Source organism: Hyla sarda, chromosome 4 (genome assembly GCF_029499605.1).
Source record: "Hyla sarda isolate aHylSar1 chromosome 4, aHylSar1.hap1, whole genome shotgun sequence".
Classification (NCBI taxonomy): domain Eukaryota; kingdom Metazoa; phylum Chordata; class Amphibia; order Anura; family Hylidae; genus Hyla; species Hyla sarda.
The window spans coordinates 223483933-223502840 of NC_079192.1; the positions used below are offsets into that span (position 1 = coordinate 223483933).

An 18908-nucleotide genomic window follows, 5' to 3' on the forward strand; every position below is an offset into this window, starting at 1 on the left:
TTATAAATGCGCCGGCGGGGGTCATATCTTTATTAATGCACTGCGGGGGACATATTATAAATGTGCTGGGGGGCTAGATATATAGGCTATATGTCTGCCCCCCCCCCCTGCAGCGCTATATATCTTGCCCCCCCCCCCACAGCACTTTTTATATAGATATGGCCCATGCTGCCACTCACAGTGTTTATTTTAAAAAACCCGTTGGGAGCCCTGAATGGCTCCTCCGTACAGGCCATTCAGGGCTCCAGGCGGGGATTTAAAAATGAAAGTAAAAACACACGATACATTGCAGGGTTTTGCGGATCATGCCGCCCGCTCCACTGCTTTATAGCTTCTGATCCCATGGGGTCTCAGAAGTGAGACCCAGTGCGATCAATCCCTCAGCCCCTGTACTCCAACCCCCATCATGGAACAGACTGTTCCATGATGGGGGTAGTAGTACAAGCACTAATGTAGCCTCCCCAGTCACCTGCAGACTCCTGCAGCCAGGAACTACTACTCCCATCATGGAAACAAGTCTGTTCCTTGATGGTAGTAGTAGTAGTCCTGGCTGTGGGAGCCACAGAATGTCATCCGTTTGCATCCATTAGTAGTATGGTCCATTTAGGAGGCAGTGACGGGAGAAAAGCGGGACGGAAGTAAACAGCTGTGTGAACCTAGCCTAAGATGTATGCTTTCTTCATTTTTTTCCTCATTTCCTGTATTTGGCCATGAAATTTCCATGCTATTTGTTGTGCTTTCTAATGAACTTTGTTATTGTTCTGTCTTTATATTTTATTTAGCTGTGAAAGCAAATTTTAGCTTACCATAAATATATGAACATGAAACTAAATATCTTTTTATAGCTCATAAAACTGTTTTGTTTTCTTTTGGATGAGCCCTAAAGGATTATTCATATATTGTGGTTTTGCTGTGGTTTTAGAGAAATTGCAGCAGATTAAAAACTGACAAAACAACATGTGAAGAGGTGCATAGTTATTTGCTATTTGTATAATAGAGATCTTACGAGTTTTTACATCTTAGGGTACGTTCACACGAGCGGATTTTCGCAGCGGATTTTGCTCCGAATCCGCCGCTGAAGGACCCTCTGTATTCTGCCTTCACATGTGCCTGCTTGGAGCAGCAATACGCCGCTACGAGTAGACACAGTTCGATGTGTGAGTCCCCGCGCGCATGAGCAGTATACTAGCACATCGCGGCAGCTCTCGGCCTGGCTCATTGAGCAGGGGGAGCGGCCGTGATGTGTGCGAGTACACCGCGCATACTCGGCGACTCGCACATCGTTTCAGTGTGTCTGCACGTAGCGGGTATTGCCGCTACGAGCAGGCACATGTGAAGGCAGAATACAGAGGGTCCTTCAGCGGGGGATCCGCAGCGTAAAGTACGCTGTGAATCCACTCGTGTGAACGTACCCTTAGGGGTCCGTTCACATAGATCGCTGTTTTGCGGCTTTCCGGGTGTGGACTTGGCAGATTTCCTGCAGCAGAAAATCCACAGCAGACACCATTGAAGTCAATGTAATCTGCAGCTGATTTTTCCTTGCGGAAAACTTGCAGAGGCTAAAACCCGCAGCAGAAAACTCCCCAAACATCTGCCCATGTGAATGTACACTATTTAAGAAATACAATGGGGGGGATTTATTATGATTGAAATTACAGTCTTAAGTGAGGCGCTTCCCTCATAATATATCAGGTAATGCAGCATCTACCCCTGCACTGTGCTTCTGAAATCTATGCTAGCTCTGAGCACCCCTTCACAACCATGTTATGCCAATCTCCACATACTCTGTATGCAAGACGTAAACAAATTGAAAACTGTTGTAAAATTGCAATCCTAGAACAGATATTACAAAGAAGAAACATCCCTGAAATATTGGGGGAAATTTATCAGAGGTCATATACGTTGCTAATATTATATTCTTTTTTATTTTTCTTCTAGATGATGCAGTGTTTGAAGTTGGGTGCCTTATCTAGAACTACTGCCAGTACGCAAATGAATGTGCAAAGTTCTCGTTCACATGCCATATTCACAATCCACCTATGTCAAACAAGAGTTTGTTCAAAACCTGAAACAGTATGTATTATGTATTCCTGGAGCCAAAATTCATCCAAACTATTATCATTTAATCGTATAACAGAAGCCCTTCTGTGCTGCTGTTAATATAGTGAATGCCCCCTTGCTATTGTTACATACATTCACATAAATGATAGACTAGTTTGGTTACTAATAATTATAACCCCACTATGTTTTTGTTAAGGCAAAGCCATTTTTGACACCTTTATAAAGAGGTTTATGAAGGGATGTGTATGGCCATCTTAAAGGAGTACTCTAAATCAAAACATTTAACTGCCATTAGCAATCATATATCAAGTTATACAATAGTGTAAATGACCTTTATAACCTATATAGCAAGCATACCTTGTTTTCACGTAATCCGGAAGTTCATCCTCTGACTGTGAGCCATGACTTTCGTTCCGCATGTTCTGGCCATCTGTCGCCATCTTTGTAACGAAACGTCATTAATTCTGGGATCCTCCCCGCAGTCTGCCGGCCCCCACAAGCCCGAGTCGGTCCCTCCCCGTCTGAATATTCATAACCCCTCTCGTTTCCTCAGCCGGCATTCGCTGTGGAAATGCCTCCCTAACCTCCCTCCTTTCATGCTGCGAGTCGCACGCCTGCGCACTTCACAGCATCTTCGGCCCGGGCATGTGATTACTTTCGTCCAGTAATATAACTGATAGTTTAGTCGGCGTAACTATCAGTTATATTCACAAAGCAACTTATGCATAATGTAATGTGTAGAGAACAAGTTCCATGCCCATGCGTACCCGACCATACAAAGCAATGTTTATTGAGAAAAACAGTTACATTACGTCTATGAAGACATACCGTTGCCATTGTTTTTGATTTTGATGCTCCGGTCCACGTGTGCTACAGCGATGTGAGCATAGTATGCTTACATTACTATAGCCAGCGTGAGCCGGGTGCAGCGATTGCTAAATGATTGGATGAGGCAGAGAGGGAGGAGATGGCATAGGGGATGGGGGTGGTGGTTAGGGAAAGGGGAGGCAGAGAGGGGCGTCGTGCTGAATATTATTAGGGGTGGGGAGCTACAGTGAGGGAGGGCTTGAGACCAGAGGAACAGGCGATATGAATGCTGGGTAGCGTCAATTATGACTTCACTTTGAGACGTACAGAACCCGGAAGTAAGAGAAATTACAGCGGGCTGTAACGGGAGAACTGCTCGACCGATTCGGGAGATCAGCACCTCTATTTAAAGGTATTTAGATACTTTATTCTATGTCGACATTATTTTCAATATCATAGTACTCCTTTAAGTCTTGTGGAACTGTAAATAAATAATCTTTGTTATTAATTGCTACATCAGTATTTTCTTTCATAGCTTTTTCCTCCCTTTTCTTTTACAGGAGGATGACTTGGATAATAGGATAACATCCGAGTCCACACAAATGAACGAGTTTGAAACCCTTACTGCCAAGTTCCATTTTGTTGATTTGGCTGGCTCAGAACGACTTAAACGTACAGGAGCTACAGGAGACAGAGCTAAAGAAGGAATTTCTATCAACTGTGGTCTAGTAAGATTAAGGGCTTATTTCACAATAGACTACTGTATAACTAGCTTCCCTGCCATTGAATTAACTAATCCTTAGTTGAAATAAAGAGTTACAGCTATAAAAGGTGGTGTGAGCTTTATTACACTAAGAGTGGCATCAGGTTTAATCACTAATATACATAGCTACATGAATCAATGGCTTAGTAGCTTCTTGCCTAATTCATCAGACCTTATTTTACCTTCCTTACCTGATATGCTTGAGAGAAAGGGAAAATGTTTTCTTCTTTGGAGTTAAGCATAGAACTATATACTACGATGGGTACTATACAATTGAGGACAGAGACTCTATTCAGGTGTCCACCCTTGACTATGCAAGAGAAAGGATAGAACGAAAAAAAAACGGTACATAGAGGTGCTGCTCAGAGTGTGGACATAAGAATAGACTCGGGTAACACAGGACATCAAATAGATTTTTCTCTATTGGCTCCATTGGGGGACACAGACCGTGGGTGTATGCTGCTGTCTCTAGGAGGTATGACACTATGGCAACAAAGAAGTCGGCTCCTTCCAGCAGGATATACCCGCCTCCAGGCCCTCAGGTAATCAGTTTTAAGCTTCGTGTCTAAGGAGTTGGACATGGCATGGAGTTCTCTCCAGACCAGGTCTTATGTTTTATTATTTTCCTAGATTTAGGGATGTGTTAGATTTTTTATTCCATTTTCTTTCCTGTTTTCAGGTGGGGACTCAGGAACTGCGGCTCACTGTTTCCCCATTGCGAGTAAGGGGCACAAACATTGCGTATATGTGGTGTTCACCCCCTCTCGCCAACGGTCAGCGCCTGGGTTTGTACCTCATGGGTCCGGGTCACCCTATCTCACTGCTCGCCTCACTCGCACTTGGTAGCCCGGCATGATGCAGGTGATAAAAGCTGGCTGAAGACTTCATAGGAAGACTTAATGAGGTAAGTTCTTCTGACTGAGGTGAGTATATTTCCCTTTCTCCTTAGGTGCAGATTTGCAACATCTGGAGACCCTCAGATTTTGGCCCACCTTCTCATGGGTCTAATGGGGCTGGCCTGGACAGGGGGTCCTTTATTAAAAACTGGGGTTAGCAGTTGCAGTTTGAATGGGCAACTTTCTACACTTTATTCATATATATATATATATATATAATGTGTGTGTGTGTGGAACTGTGTGTGTGTTTTTACTTTGAAGCGGCTGACAGCCGCTGCGTTCTTCTATGCGGACGCTCTGAACGCCGGCTTACTTTCACTTTCGGCAGCGGCTGCTGCCGGCGGTGTCTAGTCCGCTCAGTTCCCCGCGAGCGCACATGCATTTACATGTGCGCTCGGGGCAAGGAGCGGGCGCCCTTTCGGGACTTCTTGTTAATACTTTGGCGGCCCGGTGCGCTTTAGCTCCGCCCACCCAGGGCCGCAGAAGCTTCTCTGGGCGCGAACTGTGCACCAATCAGCGGTACCCCCTGCTCCTAACACGCCCCCCCCCCCCCCCCCCATGCTATTGGCTGGCATTTCTCCTCTCTGACAGCTGGAGACCACCACGGGTTCGAGTCCCGGGGTGGGACAGAGTGTTCCAGTGTTGTGGTTTAATTTTTAAAATAGGTCCATTGTGGTCTATGGGGATCTCAAGGCATGTGAAACAGTATAATTTGCAGACTGTATCAGCAACACAGTGAAATGGAACACAGTCTTGGGTGAGAGAGGCCCAGAACGGCCTTCCTCTAAACAGTTAACTGGAGTGTTAGCCACTCCTTTACTCTGTTAATACTGTAACTCTAAACTGTCTGGTTCTACTGTACCACTTGTTCTGCCTGCTCCACTGCTCCCCCAGACCCCCCTGCTACTCTACCCCGGTTGTTCTTCCAGACCCGGTGGGTTCGGCCGCCCCTCCAGCCTGGGTTCCCTCCCTCTTCCAGTCTATATCCGACTTGGCTCAGGTCTCCCGTTATGTGGGACTGCCCTGGAGAGGCCCTTCCTACACCGGCCCTCCGGAGGGTCCCGCTCTCCCTCTATTCTGACGCTCACGCAGCATCATAGGGGTGTGTTATCTGACTCATCCGAAGAGGTTGGACGTGAAAGGAAACTTCTGGACCACGTCCGAAGTTCCTGGGTCCTTTTCTCCTTGTCTCTTATGTCAGCAACCAAAGGACCCAGGAACTTCGGACGTGGTCCAGAAGTTTCCTTTCATCGTGTCCGACCTCTTCCAGGGCTGCCTCACCTCGTTCTCATTCACCTGGAGAACTTGTGGATGAGGTTTCTGATTCGGCCTCCGACTCAGAGGACCGCACGGATGTGCCTGATGTGGTGTACACCTTCCATCTAAAGGACCCAGGAACTTCGGACGTGGCTCCAGAAGTCTCTTTTCTTTGTGCCCGACCGGCACTCAAGACTTTCAGCTCTCACGCTGAATTTTACGCCCTGCGGGTATCCGCCAGAAGTCACCCTGACAAGAAGTTTCAGGAAACGAAGAAGGTTCAAGCAATGAAGAAGGTTCAAGCTTGGTATTCAAGAATCCAGCGGACACGAAGGTGGATATTTTGGCAATCTCTGCCCTTGAGGCAGCAGGTTCTTCCTGCTTTTGCTTCTGCCTGGCTGCCAAAGGCCCTTTTAGTATGGTCTTCCAACTCCGCTAGGGTAGTCTTCAAGATCCCTCCGGAGGATTTATTTAATCTAGCTCGCCGATGCTCTGCCGCCGAAGTTTTTTCTGTGTTCTGCTTCCATGTGCAGCCACTGTGCTGCCTTTACCACAAGCTACCTGGTAGCCACCGTCCCTTCATGTGGCTTTAAGCCTGGAATGCGGACGCCACCTTCAGGAAGTGAGGCAACGGGCGGAAAAAGAGTTCTTTATTACCTCTGGTAAGGCTCACAGAACCGCTTTCCGTCATAAGTTCTCCTTCCGGTTCTGCAGACCTTTGGTACCAACAAAGGGTCCAGCCAGGCGCCTTCATGGGAAGAGGGCTCCTCTTTCCGATCCCATTCATTCCGGAGGTCGGCTATCCGTTCCGGCCATATGGCGGCCCCATCAGGCACCCGTAGACCTTCCTCGGCCCGAAGGGTCGCCCACCACCTGCCGACCTCTCTCGGGTGGTTGGTCGCCTCTCACCCTCCGGGATGCCTGGACATGCAGCTGCAGGGGAACGTTTTTCGAGGTTTATTCCAATCTCTCTGTGGTCTCCAAGAAAGGCGTTTCTGTTCGCCCAGTCTTGGTTCTCCAGTATCTCAGCCAGCATCTTGCGTTTCCATCCCGAATGGAGTCTCTTCGTTTGGTGCTGGCGTCCATGGTTCAAGGGGTGTTTTCGTTCCTCGGTGGACATCAAGGATGCCTGCCTCCACTTCTCATTGTTTCCCGGTCATCAGCGGTACCTCCACTCTGCAGTTCCATTGTGCATTTCTATTGTGGCTATCCATTTCGGCCTGGCCACTTCTCCGCGGACCTTTACCAAAGTCCTGGCACCTGTGATAGCCTTTTTACGGACAACAGTTGTTTCCGTGATTCCTTATTTGGACTACCTCCTGATCTGAGCTCCAGCCAGGACCCAGATCCTGGAGAGTCTTGGTCTCAACCTCCAGACCTTGTCTCACTTCGGTTGGATAGTCATTTGGGACAACTGGGGCTCCAGTTCGATGCAGCCTCGGCCCGCTTTCGACTCCGCCGACTCATTTCAAGAGTCTGATGCCTTCGGCTCCCTGCTCCAGTTTCTATTCGCTTTTGCATGGCTGTCCTGGGTCGATTGGTGGAGGCCGTACCATTTGCCCAGTTTCATCACCGACCTCTTCAACTGGTGATTTTCTTCCGGTGTGACAGGTCTCCATTGTCTCTCGTTCTCTCTCGTCAGTCTTGTTGGTCCCTTCTATGGGGGCTTTGTTTTCCCCCTCATTTTTTTTCGGGGGTGTTCCTTCCTGTCCATCCCTGCCAGTCTGTCAGGCTGGGAAGATGTTTTCAGGGACCGCCCGGTCTGGGGTCTTGGCCCCCCGAGAAGCTTTTTCCCCTTCAACATTTTGGGGCCTAGGGCGATTCTTTCTTTGCTTTCTTTTCTCCTGGGTGGAACTCAGGTTTCCGGCAATCTCAGTTATCTTCAGTCTGGCCGTCTCTGGGATGTGATCTTCTCGGCTGGTCCTCAGTCGTCCAAGGCCACTGGTCCCTACATCCAGGGGTGTTTGCTGTGATCTGCAACCCAATGGGGCGCTCCAGGCGTGGACCTCTGCTTTTCCCGCCACAACCGAAGCATTCCTCTCTCTTGGTCGAGCCTTGCCCTACCTTGTCTATTTGGTGGTCGGGCTTTGAACTACCTTATCTGTTTCCTCCCTTTCTTCTCTTTTCGGGGTCTTGAGGAAACTCTCAGTGGGACGTTTCCGCCATTCTAGTGGCCCAGTCTGGGCCCGGCGGGCGTGGTACGTTGTCATGGTCAGGCTCCTGAACGACTTAAAGTTGCGCCTTCCTTATCGTCCAGACCTCCTATCTCAGGTCTCCTGTGCCACCCCAGCGTGGCTGTTTGAGAGCTGCAGTTTCTCTTTCCAAGTCATTCGCACCATGCTCAAGGCTCGTAAGTCCTCCTCGGCAAAAATTTACCACCGTACCTGGAGGTCTTATTTTAGTTGGTGTGAAGCTCAGGTTTTGTGTCCTGTTACCTTTTCGGTTTCCCGTCTTCTCTCTTTCTTGCAGTCGGGATTGGAGCTGGGGTTGTCTCTCAGTTCCCTTAAGGGTCAGGTTTCGGCCCTTTCTATTCTTTTCCAGCGTCCTCTGGCTTCTAATTCTCATGTCCAGACCTTCCTTCAAGGAGTGGCGCATGCTCCTCCTTGGGATTTGAATCTGGTTCTGGGGGTACTCCAAGGTGAACCTTTTGAACCCCTTGGGGTGGTGTCCCTGCGCCTCCTTTCTTGGAAAGTGGCGTTTTCTTGTTGTTATTTCCTCCATTTCGGAGAGTGTCTGAATTGGCAGCTCTCTCCTGCCGTTCTCAGTTTCTGGTGCTTCACCAGGACAAGGTTGTCTTCCGGCCAGATCCTTCCTTTTTGCCTAAGGTTGTTTCGGCCTTTCATCTCAATGAGGACATTATTCTTCCGTCCTTTTGTCCCGCTCCTTCTCATTCTAGGGAGCATTTACTCCACAAACTGGATGTGGTTTGGGCTGTTAGGTATTACCTCTCTATCTCTTCTTCGATTCCTTTTTCGTCCTTACGGAAGGTCGTCGTAAGGGACAACCTGCTTCCAAGGCTACCACTTCTCGGTGGATCCAATCTGCCATTTCGAAAGCCTATCGCTGTAGGGGAAAGATTCCTCCCTTCAGGGTTGTGGCTCATTCTACCCGTTTCTGTTGGGGCATCCTGGGCTCTCCAGAACAAAGCCTCACACTTTCTCGAGGTTCTACCGGGTTCATACCTTCGCATCGGCTGATGCTAGTCTGGGCTGTAAACTGCTGCAGGCGGCACAGCCGTCTGCCTGACTGATTATCTGCCCACCCAAGGGACGGCTTTGGCACGTCCCACGGTTTGTGTCCCCCAATGGAGCGGATAGAGAAAAGGAGATTTTTTAACACTTACCGTAAAATCTTTCTCGAAGGATTCATTGGGGGACACAGCTCCCGCCCTTTTGGGTTTCTCTTTGGTTCTCTGTCCGAGGGTGTGTTCAGTTATATATTTTCTTCTGGTTCTCGGACAGTTCGTGTTTTTTCCTTGACCTGCCGGTTCTCTCCTATTGCTCTGGTACTAAAACTGATAACCTCAGGGCCTGGAGGTGGGTATATCCTGCTGGGAGGAGCCGACTTCTTTGTTGCCATAGTGTCATACCTCCTAGAGACAGCAGCATACATCCACGGTCTGTGTCCCCCAATGGATCCTTCGAGAAAGAGATTTTACGGTAAGTGTTAAAAAATCTCCTTATTGAACCTGAGGAAGGCATCTGTAGATGCCGAAACGCGTTGTCCCCCATAACCAAAAGATCTATTTGTTGTCCTGTGCCACCTAAGTCTGTTCTTATGTCCGCACTCTGAGCAGCGCCACCATGTACCGTTTCCCCCCCCCCCATTCTATCCGTTCTCTTGCCTACTGCATATAGCCTTCTAGCCTGAATTTCGATACCGGTTCCAGCGCTGCAGCCAGTTCCTTTTCGCACATTCGCCACCTCCATCAGACTTAGACATCTCCAGTGTAACTCCCATAAGGTCGGTATATCACTGAGGTGTGGTGGAGGGTGCACATCAGTGGATACACCTCGTCAGGGAGCACCCCCTGTGTTTTTTTTTCCTCTCTCCCTTGAATCTCCACACTTGACAATGAAGTTTATCTTGTTTCCTTTAGACTGTTTGTTCATCTAGAACATTTTACAGTATTTTAATCACATTTATAAATTGAGTAATTCTTTGTATTTATTGCAATACTGCTTTTGTTAATGATCTGATTAATCTCCAGCGTTCATTTTAAGGAAATGTCTTCATAGATTTTTTGGTTGTGACATTCTGGGAAGTGTAGTCGTATTATACCTGGCACTGTATAGCCATTTTGGAACTGTCCTCCTGCAATATAAGAGATCAGTTTTGTGACAACTAGTAGGATATGTAATGCAATATAGTTACTTAAAGAGTACTTGTCATCAAACCATATTTTCTAAACTAACGCAGATTATTTTCCCTAACTACTCCTTACACCCCTCCTGCTCTTAAAAATGTATTCTGAGCTTTAAAAAGCTCTGTATCAAACCTTTCCCCTTTTTCACATTGTGTGAGCTCCGGGCAGGAGAAAGTGGGCATTCCCCAGCAGATGCAATATCACTGAAGCCTACGAGAGCTGTGCATCGCCATGCCTCGCTCGCACTTCCTTAGTTTGGTCTCCTGCCAGGCCGGGAATAGACCAATCTAACTGTTTGACTTGAAGCAGGGAACAAAACAGAGCCAACTAGTGGCCGTTTTTTCAATCGCATTTAAAACATATAAAGGTTGAGAATTTTAACAGCAAGCAAATAGCAAAGTGTCTTATAATTACATAAGGAACAATATATTAAAAGTTTAGTTTGGTGACAGGTACTCTTTAATGTTTAATGTAGTTTATATATAGTAAGTCTAAAATGGTGCCTGAGGAGACAAAAGGTTGTGGATTTTAATGCAAATACTAGTTTACTTTTTTATTTATTTTTATTTTTATTTTTTAAATCAACTGGCTCCAGAAAGTTAAACAGTTTTGTAAATTACTTCTATTTAAAAATCTTAATCCTTTCAATAATTATCAGCTTTTGAAGTTGAGTTGTTGTTTTCTGTCAGTGCTCTCTGCTGACATCTCTGCTTGTCTCGGGAACTACACAGAGCAGAATAGGTTTGCTATGGGGATTTGCTTCTAAACTGGGTGGTTCCCGAGACACGTGTCATCAGAGAGCACTAAGACAGAAAAGAATGACTCAACTTCAGTAGCTTATAAGTACTGAAAGGATTAAGATTTTTTAAGTAATTTACAAATCTGTTTAACTTTCTGGAGCCAGTTGATATGTAAAGAATAAAGTTTTTTTCCCTGGATAACCCCTTTAAAATAAAAATTAGGCTAATTTTACACTTGCCTCTCATTAAACGTATCCATCAGGATCCCGCTGAAAATAAAATGCAGGGGTTTACTGTAGCACAGGGCTGTGGATACCATTCATTATGGCATTCTCTGCCCTGTGCTACGGTATACTTCGGCATTCTTTTTTTTTCAACGAGATCCTGACTGATTCTGTTTGGCCATCGAAATAAATGGCTTCTACTGCCCTGTGTTACAGTATATGTTGGCATCATATTTTTTTGGCACAATGTTGACCGATATGTCTTACGAGAGGCAAAACATTTTGTGGACCTAGCCATATAGTTCTTAGAAGATAAGGATTTACAAACAGATCACATTTTAAGATTTAGTTTTTTAGTTTGTGTTGTTTTTTTCTTTCTTAGCTGGCCCTTGGAAATGTGATAAGTGCATTAGGGGACAAAAGTAAAAAAGCCACTCATGTGCCTTATAGAGATTCCAAGCTGACAAGGCTACTCCAGGACTCCCTTGGCGGTAACAGGTATATATATATTTATACATATATATATATATATATATATATATATATATATGTGTGTGTGTGTGTGTGTGGATATATTTTAACTTCTAGTTTTTGTTCAAAGAATGTTTCAATTTCTTGAACTTTTCTTTTAGCGTCTTTTCAAAGTCTTCAGTGAATGCACAGTTTTATTACTTTCCTGCTTACATGTAAAAACGCCTAATAAAACTTTGGTAAAATTACTCTCAAGGATCTTTACACACAGAGGCATATGTTGTGTAGTAAATTTGGTTTCATGACATCACTGCTTGATATTACTATGTGAATATATCTGCATACATTTGCATATCAGTGTTAAAATGTCATGTTCTTAACAAAACTGTAACAGTGTTAAGCTTTTAATATGCTGTTTCAGTTTATTGTAAACATGACAAACTAATCTGCTTTTAATAGTTTGTGTAGCAGGAATCCCTATTTCTCTATTGGCTCCATTGGGGGACACAGACCTTGGGTATATGCTGCTGTCGCTAGGAGGCTTGATACTATGGTATACCCGCCTACAGGCCCACAGCGAATCAGTTTTTGCTTGGTGTCTGTAGGAGGCAGATGCTGGTCTAGTGTTCTCCAGACCCATCAATCCTTTTATTTTTTAAGATTAGGGACGTTTAGTTAGATTTTCTCTCCCTTTTCTTTCCATTTTTCAGGTGGGGTCTCAGGAACATAGCGTTCACTGTTTCCCCACTTGCGATTAAGGGGGCACAGGCATCATGGATGTACTGTCAACCCCCTCTCACCAACGGTCAGCACCTGGGGTTGTACCTCGTGGGTTTCTCTGCTTGTCTCGCTGTTATAGCCCGGCATGATGCAGGTGACTAAAGCTGACTGAAGACTTCATTAGGTAAGTTCTTAAGACAAGGTGAGTATTTTCTCCCTCTTTTTTCAGGTTTCAAGTCTCTCAACAGCTGGAGACCCCCCCTTTCTAGCCCACTCCTCTTTATTTTTGCTGTGGAGACTCTACATCTGGGGGACCCCTATCTGTATATCTAGGGCACTCTCATAAATGGTGTAGGACTGTTTTTTTCCCCCCCCTCACCTCCTCTCCTTTTACCGGCGCTGCCTGTATGCAGGTGCCGGTACTTGTCAGGAGCTCATAATTACTTTCATTTTCTCGGGCTGCGCACCGCCGACTCAGGGGCCGCAAACCTATATTCATAATGGCCGCAGGCTCCTTCTCGCCTATGTGGTGCAGGCTCGCGAATCAGCCCGACTCCTCTTCCAATCAGCGCTGTGCGCGCACAGCAGAGCATCCTTCCTCCAATGCGAGGTGTTCTCACCTCAAATCTGGCCCCGCTTTCTCATTGATCCTAAGCTCCCCTCACTCCTGTTCGCTCCTCAGCTGCAGAACGGAGTTCTCCTCTCAGCTGCAGTTCTTTGACTGGGACACAGACTCTGGGTGAGACTGTTTAATTCCCCCTTCTTTTGCTATGTCCGAACCCAGAACTGTCCCTCTCTCTAGACAGATAACTGGGGCCCTGGTCACCTATTATACCTGCAAGGGCTGCAATACTAAAATGTCTGGTTCTGCTGAACCCACTTGTTCTGCCTGCACCACTGCACCCCCCGACCCTCCTGGTATTTCTACTCTGGATTACCCTCCAGACCTTGTGGGCTGTGCTATCCCTCCAGAATGGGTGTCTTCCCTCTCCCAGTCTATTTCCGACTTGGCTCAGTTCTCCCGTTCTGTGGTGACTGCCTTAGAGAGGTCTTCCTTATGCCGACCCGCTCTCCCTCTCCCTATGCCAGTCGCTCTTGCAAGTGCACTAGGGGTAATTCCTCTGACTCATCTCCAGAGTCCGTTAGCAGACATAGGCACTCCCCTCATAGGTGTCGTCCTTCTGCTCCAGCTTTCCGTAAGCGTCCCTCTTCTAGGGGTCGCTCCCCTGGTCGCCACTCTGGATCTCCAGAACCAATGTACCAGGTCAGAGTCTCTCTCTTCCAAGGCTGCCTCCACCCGTTCCCACTCTCCGGGTGAACTCTTTGATGAGGCTTCTGATTTTGCCTCTTATTCAGAGGACCAAACAGATACGGGTGACATTGGTTTCGGCCATAAGGACACCTTCCACCTAGAGGACCCTGTAACTTTGGACGTAGCTCCAGAAGTTTCCTTTCACCGTGCCCGACTGGCAACCAAGGTTTTCAGCTCTCATGCTGAATTTAAAGCCTTGTTGGAGTCTGCCTGGAGGCACCCTGACAGGAAGTTTCAAGAAACAAAGAAGGTTCAAGCGCAATATCCCTTCGCCAAGGACCTCATTGCTCGATGGACCTCCCCTTCAACTGTGGATCCCCCGGTCTCCTGCCTATCAATAGCGACTACCCTGCCTGCTTCCTTCAAAGATCCGGCAGACAAGAAGGTGGAGACTTTGGCAAAATTAGCCTTTGAAGCAGCAGGTTCGTCCCTTCTTCCTGTGTTTGCTTCTGCCTTGGTATCAAAAGCCTTTTCAGTCTGGGCTTCCCAACCCAGCCAGGGTATTCTTCCTGGATCCTCCTCGGAGAAATTGGCTGACTTAGCTCTCCAACTTTCCAAGGCTGGAGACTTTCTGTGTTATGCTTCCATGTAGTCTACCTGCTGTGCTGCCTTTGCCACAGGCAACCTAGTGGCCCTCCGTCGATCCACATGGCTCAAAGCCTGGGATGCGGATGTTGCTTCCAAGAATTCTCTGACTGAGCTTCCCTTTACTGGTTCTCGACTCTTCGGTAAGCGTCTAGATGAGATTATCTCAGAGGCGACGGGCGGAAAAAGTTCCTTATTACCTCAAAATAAGGATCACAGTACTGCTTCCCGTCGGAAGTCAACCTCCTTCCGGTCCTTTCGGACTTTTGGTTCCAATAAGGGGTCCAGGCAGGCACCTTCTCGGGACAATAAGGCTCCCTCCTTCCATACCCGTCCCTCCTGGAAATCGGACAATCGTTCCGGCTGTTTTGCGGCCAAAGCAGGCACCCGCAAACCTACCTCTGCCTGATGGGACACCCCCCATCCGCAGATTTTTCTTGGGTGGGAGGTAGTCTGTTACTCTTCCGGGATGTCTGGGCCATGCATGTGCTGGAATCCTGGGTCAGGGATGTGGTATCCAACGGTTACAGGATCGAGTTTGCCTGCTTTCCAAGGGATCGCTTTTTTCTTTCCCAGGCCCCGGCCCCCTCTCTGGCAAAGGACTTTCGGTGCGCGCTCCGGTCCCTTCTCATCCAGGGAGTAATTGTCCCTGTTCCTCCGAGGGAGCGTTTTCAAGGTTTTTATTCCAACCTCTTCGTGGTCCCCAAGAAAGCGGGTTCCATACGCCCTATCTTAGATCTGAAGCGCCTCAATCAGCATCTTCTCCACCATTTCCGCATGGAGTCTCTCAGTTCGGTCGTGGCGTCCATGGATCAAGGGGAGTTTCTTTCTTCAGTGGACATCAGGGATGCCTACCTCCACATACCGATATTCCCAGGCCATCAGCGGTACCTCCGCTTTGCAGTTCCAGAAGGCCATTTTCAGTTTGTGGCTCTCCCCTTCACTCTGGCCATGCTCCAAGGGTCTTCACCAAGGTCCTAGCGCCTGTGATCGCCCTTTTACAGACAAGGGGTGTCTCCGTGATTCCTTACTTGGACGACCTCCTAATCAAGGCTCCAACCAGGGCCCAGATTCTGTAGAGTCTCAGTCTCACCCTTCAGGCCTTGTCTTGTTTCGGCTGGATGGTCAATCAGGACAAGTCCAACCTCTCTCCCACCCAGTCCCTAATTTTTTTGGGACTCCAGTTCGACACTGCGTCTGCTGCGTTCGGCTTCCGCCGGACAAGCGTCTGACTCTTTTGTCAGGGGTTCGAATACTTCGGAACCCTGCCCCAGTTTCCATTCGCTTTTGCATGGAAGTCCTGGGTCGGATGTGGAGGCCGTTCCATTTACCCAGTTTCATTACCGACCTCGTCAACTGGCGATTCTATCCTGGTGGGACAGATCTCCGTTGTCTCTCAATTGCAGGATCGTTCTTCCTCGGAGCTCTTCATCCCCCCCCCCCCACTTCTTCAGGGGTGCTCCTTCCTTCCCCTCTGCTGGCAAGTCATCAAGACGGATGCCAGTCTTTCGGGCTGGGGAGGTGTTTTCAGGGACCGGACAGTCCAGGGCCTTTGGTCCCCCCGAGAAGCCCTTCTCCCCATCAACATATTGGAACTGAGGGCAATCTATCTTTAATTAAAACTTAACTTTTACTATATTTTACTATATATATATATATATATATATATATATATATATATATATATATATACATTTTTTTTTAAATATAGTAAAAGTTACGTTTTAATTATTCACTCCCCATTTCTTTGATTACATATCAGGAATCTATATCATTTAGTTAATGACTGGGAGATTGGGTCTTCCTGCTGGATCCTCACTGTCGAGCAGTTCTTTGTAGGCAATCTATCTTTGCCTGCTATATTGGGAGATCTTTCTTCAGGGCCACCCTGTTGGTGTCCGGTCGGACAACTCCACGGCTGTGGCGTACATCAATCGCCAGGGCAGCACTCGCAGCTCAGCTGCGATGGCCAAGGTATCCAAGGTCCCCTGTGCCACCTCAAGGTCCCCTGTGCCATCCCAATTCACTGTCGCTGCATTTGACAGCGTGTCTGTTGAGACTGCGGTTCTAAGGGCCCGAGGCTTCTCTCACCAGGTGATTCGCACCATGCTTAGGGTGCACAAGCCCTCCTCTGCGAAGATTTGCCACCGTACCTGGCGGTCTTATTTTCGTTGGTGTTAATCTCAGTCTTTTTCTCCAGTGGCTTTCTCTCTCCCCCCAACTCCTTTCCTGTTTGCAGTCGGGGCTGGAACAACGGTTAGCTCTCAGCTCCCTTAAGGTTCAGGTTTTGGCCATTTCCATTCTCTTTCAATGTCCTCTAGCGTCCAATTCTCATATTCAGACTTTTCTTCAAGGAGTGGTCCATGCTGCCCCTCCTTATCGATCCCCTGCCCCCCCCCTTGGGACTTAAACTTGGTCCTAGGTGCCCTGCAGGGTGCTCCCTTTGAACCTCTCTGGGATGTTTCTCTTCGTCTCCTTTACTGGAAGGTGGCGTTCCTTATTGCAATTACATCTATTATGAGGGTTTCAGAGCTGGCAGCTCTCTCCTGCCGCTCTCCCTTCCTGGTCATCCACCAGGACAAGGTTGTTTTTTCGTCCGGTTCCATCCTTTTTACCTAAGGTGGTTTCCGCTTTTCACCTCAATGAGGACATTGTACTCCAGTCCTTTTGCCCGTCTTCATCTCATTCCAAGGAGCGTTCGCTCCATAAACTGGATGTGGTGCGGGCTGTACAAACCTACCCCTCTATCACTTCTTCTTTTCATCAGTGTGACTCCTTTTTTGTTATGCCGCCCACAACCTGCTTCAAAGGCCATCATTTCGCGGTGGATCTGGTCTGCCATTTCGGAAGCTTACCGCTGTGAAGGGAAGACCCCACCCTTCAGGGTTTCAGCTCATTCCACACGTTCTGTTGGAGCTTCCTGAGCTCTCCGTAACAGGGCTTCGGCCTCACAAGTAAGGCGGTTACCTGGTCGTCCTTGCACACTTTTACAAAATTATACCAGGTTCATACCTTTGCATCCACTGATGCTAGTCTGGGCTGTAAGGTGTTGCAGGCGGCAGTGGTCCAGCCTGCCACCTGACTGGATTCTTTTGCCCACCCTTGGGACGGCTTTGGTACGTCCCAAGGTCTGTGTCCCCCAATGGAGCCGATAGAGAAAAGGAGATTTTTATGCTTACCGTAAAATCTTTTTCTCAGAGGATCCATTGGGAGACACAGCACCCGCCCTTTATTTTTGGTGTTCCTGGTTTGGTTACTTGTCCGAGGGTGCGTTCAGTTAAAGGGGTATTCCAGGAAAAAACTTTGTTATATTTATCAACTGGCTCCAGAAAGTTAAACAGATTTGTAAATTACTTCAATTAAAAAATCTTAATCCTTTCAGTACTTATGAGCTTCTGAAGTTAAGGTTGTTCTTTTCTGTCTAAGTGCTCTTTGATGACACGTGTCTCGGGAAACGCCCAGTTTAGGAGCAAATCCCAATAGCAAACCTGTTCTAAACTGGGCGTTTCCCGAGACAGGTGTCATCAGAGAGCACTTAGACAGAAAAGAACAACCTTAACTTCAGAAGCTGATAAGTACTGAAAGGATTAAGATTTTTTAATAGAAGTAATTTACAAATCTGTTTAACTTTCTGTTGATATATTTTTAAAAAAAGTTTTTTCCTGGATAACACCTTTAATTTTTGTTCTGTGGTTACCTCGTACAGTTCTGTGTTTTCTGCCCAGCGGCCCTCTCCTACTGCTCTGGGACTAAAACTGATTAGCTCAGGGCCTGTAGGCGGGTATATCCTGCTGGGAGGGGCCAACCTTTTTTGTTACCATAGTGTCATTCCGGGAAACGGCGCTGTCGCTTCGGACGGGGCTCCGCAACACCTCTTGCCCTGCCGTTTACATCTATCCACACGTAGCCACTGTATTCATCTCTTAATAAAGTGCACAGCATCGGAACAGTGAGTGATCCGCCTCTTTCTTTTCTTATTTCAGAGAATTTGTTGGACAGCAGCATATACTCAAGGTCTGTGTCCCCCTTACGGGAAGCATAAAAATCTCCTCGTTTCCACCATATTTGTTTACACTAGTTTAATAAGTGAATGGTTAATGTATAGTGGAATGTTGTGCTCATTTATGTGAACCTTGTAACTACAAAAGTATGATATTTAGGGACCTTTGAGGAGAAAATTACAGTTTGACTGCATCATTTGTTTCTTTATTTTATAGCCAAACTGTAATGATTGCATGTGTAAGCCCTTCGGATAGAGATTTTATGGAAACACTGAACACTCTCAAATACGCCAATAGAGCGCGAAATATCAAGAACAAAGTCATGGTTAACCAGGATCGAACAAGTCAACAGATAAATGCACTTCGGAATGAAATAACAAGACTTCAGATGGAACTAATGGAATACAAGACGGTAGGAAAATCTGTTATACTTCTTAACCTGATTTGGCAAGCCCCCCTCCATGCATCTCTATAGGAGTGCTGGAGATATAATAACCATATACATATTTGGTAGCCTCCTATTTCTAAAATCCTACATAATAAACATTTATACAACCTAAAGCTTTTAAAATTAAGTACCATTGTCATAGGAAAAGAAAACTAAACTTTCGATGTGTCATAGAGAACATATTCAGACCCCAATCAATCAAGAAAATGAGTGGGAGATGTGCTGCCGAAATAGGTCCAGGGAAACTCTGCAATTCT

The 18908-nt window shown here is 47.0% G+C and overlaps 1 protein-coding gene across 8 annotated transcripts in view; it reads left to right on the forward strand.

Moving 5' to 3' along the window:
- Positions 1-18908, forward strand: part of KIF21A (kinesin family member 21A) — a 186443-nt gene that overhangs the window by 63317 nt on the left and 104218 nt on the right. For all 8 annotated transcript variants that reach the window (XM_056573651.1, XM_056573652.1, XM_056573650.1 and 5 more), the window contains exons 5-8: positions 1939-2073; positions 3429-3596; positions 11497-11612; positions 18420-18615. In XM_056573651.1, the coding sequence (XP_056429626.1) occupies positions 1939-2073; positions 3429-3596; positions 11497-11612; positions 18420-18615 (615 nt within the window). The remainder of the gene's footprint in view (positions 1-1938; positions 2074-3428; positions 3597-11496; positions 11613-18419; positions 18616-18908) is intronic.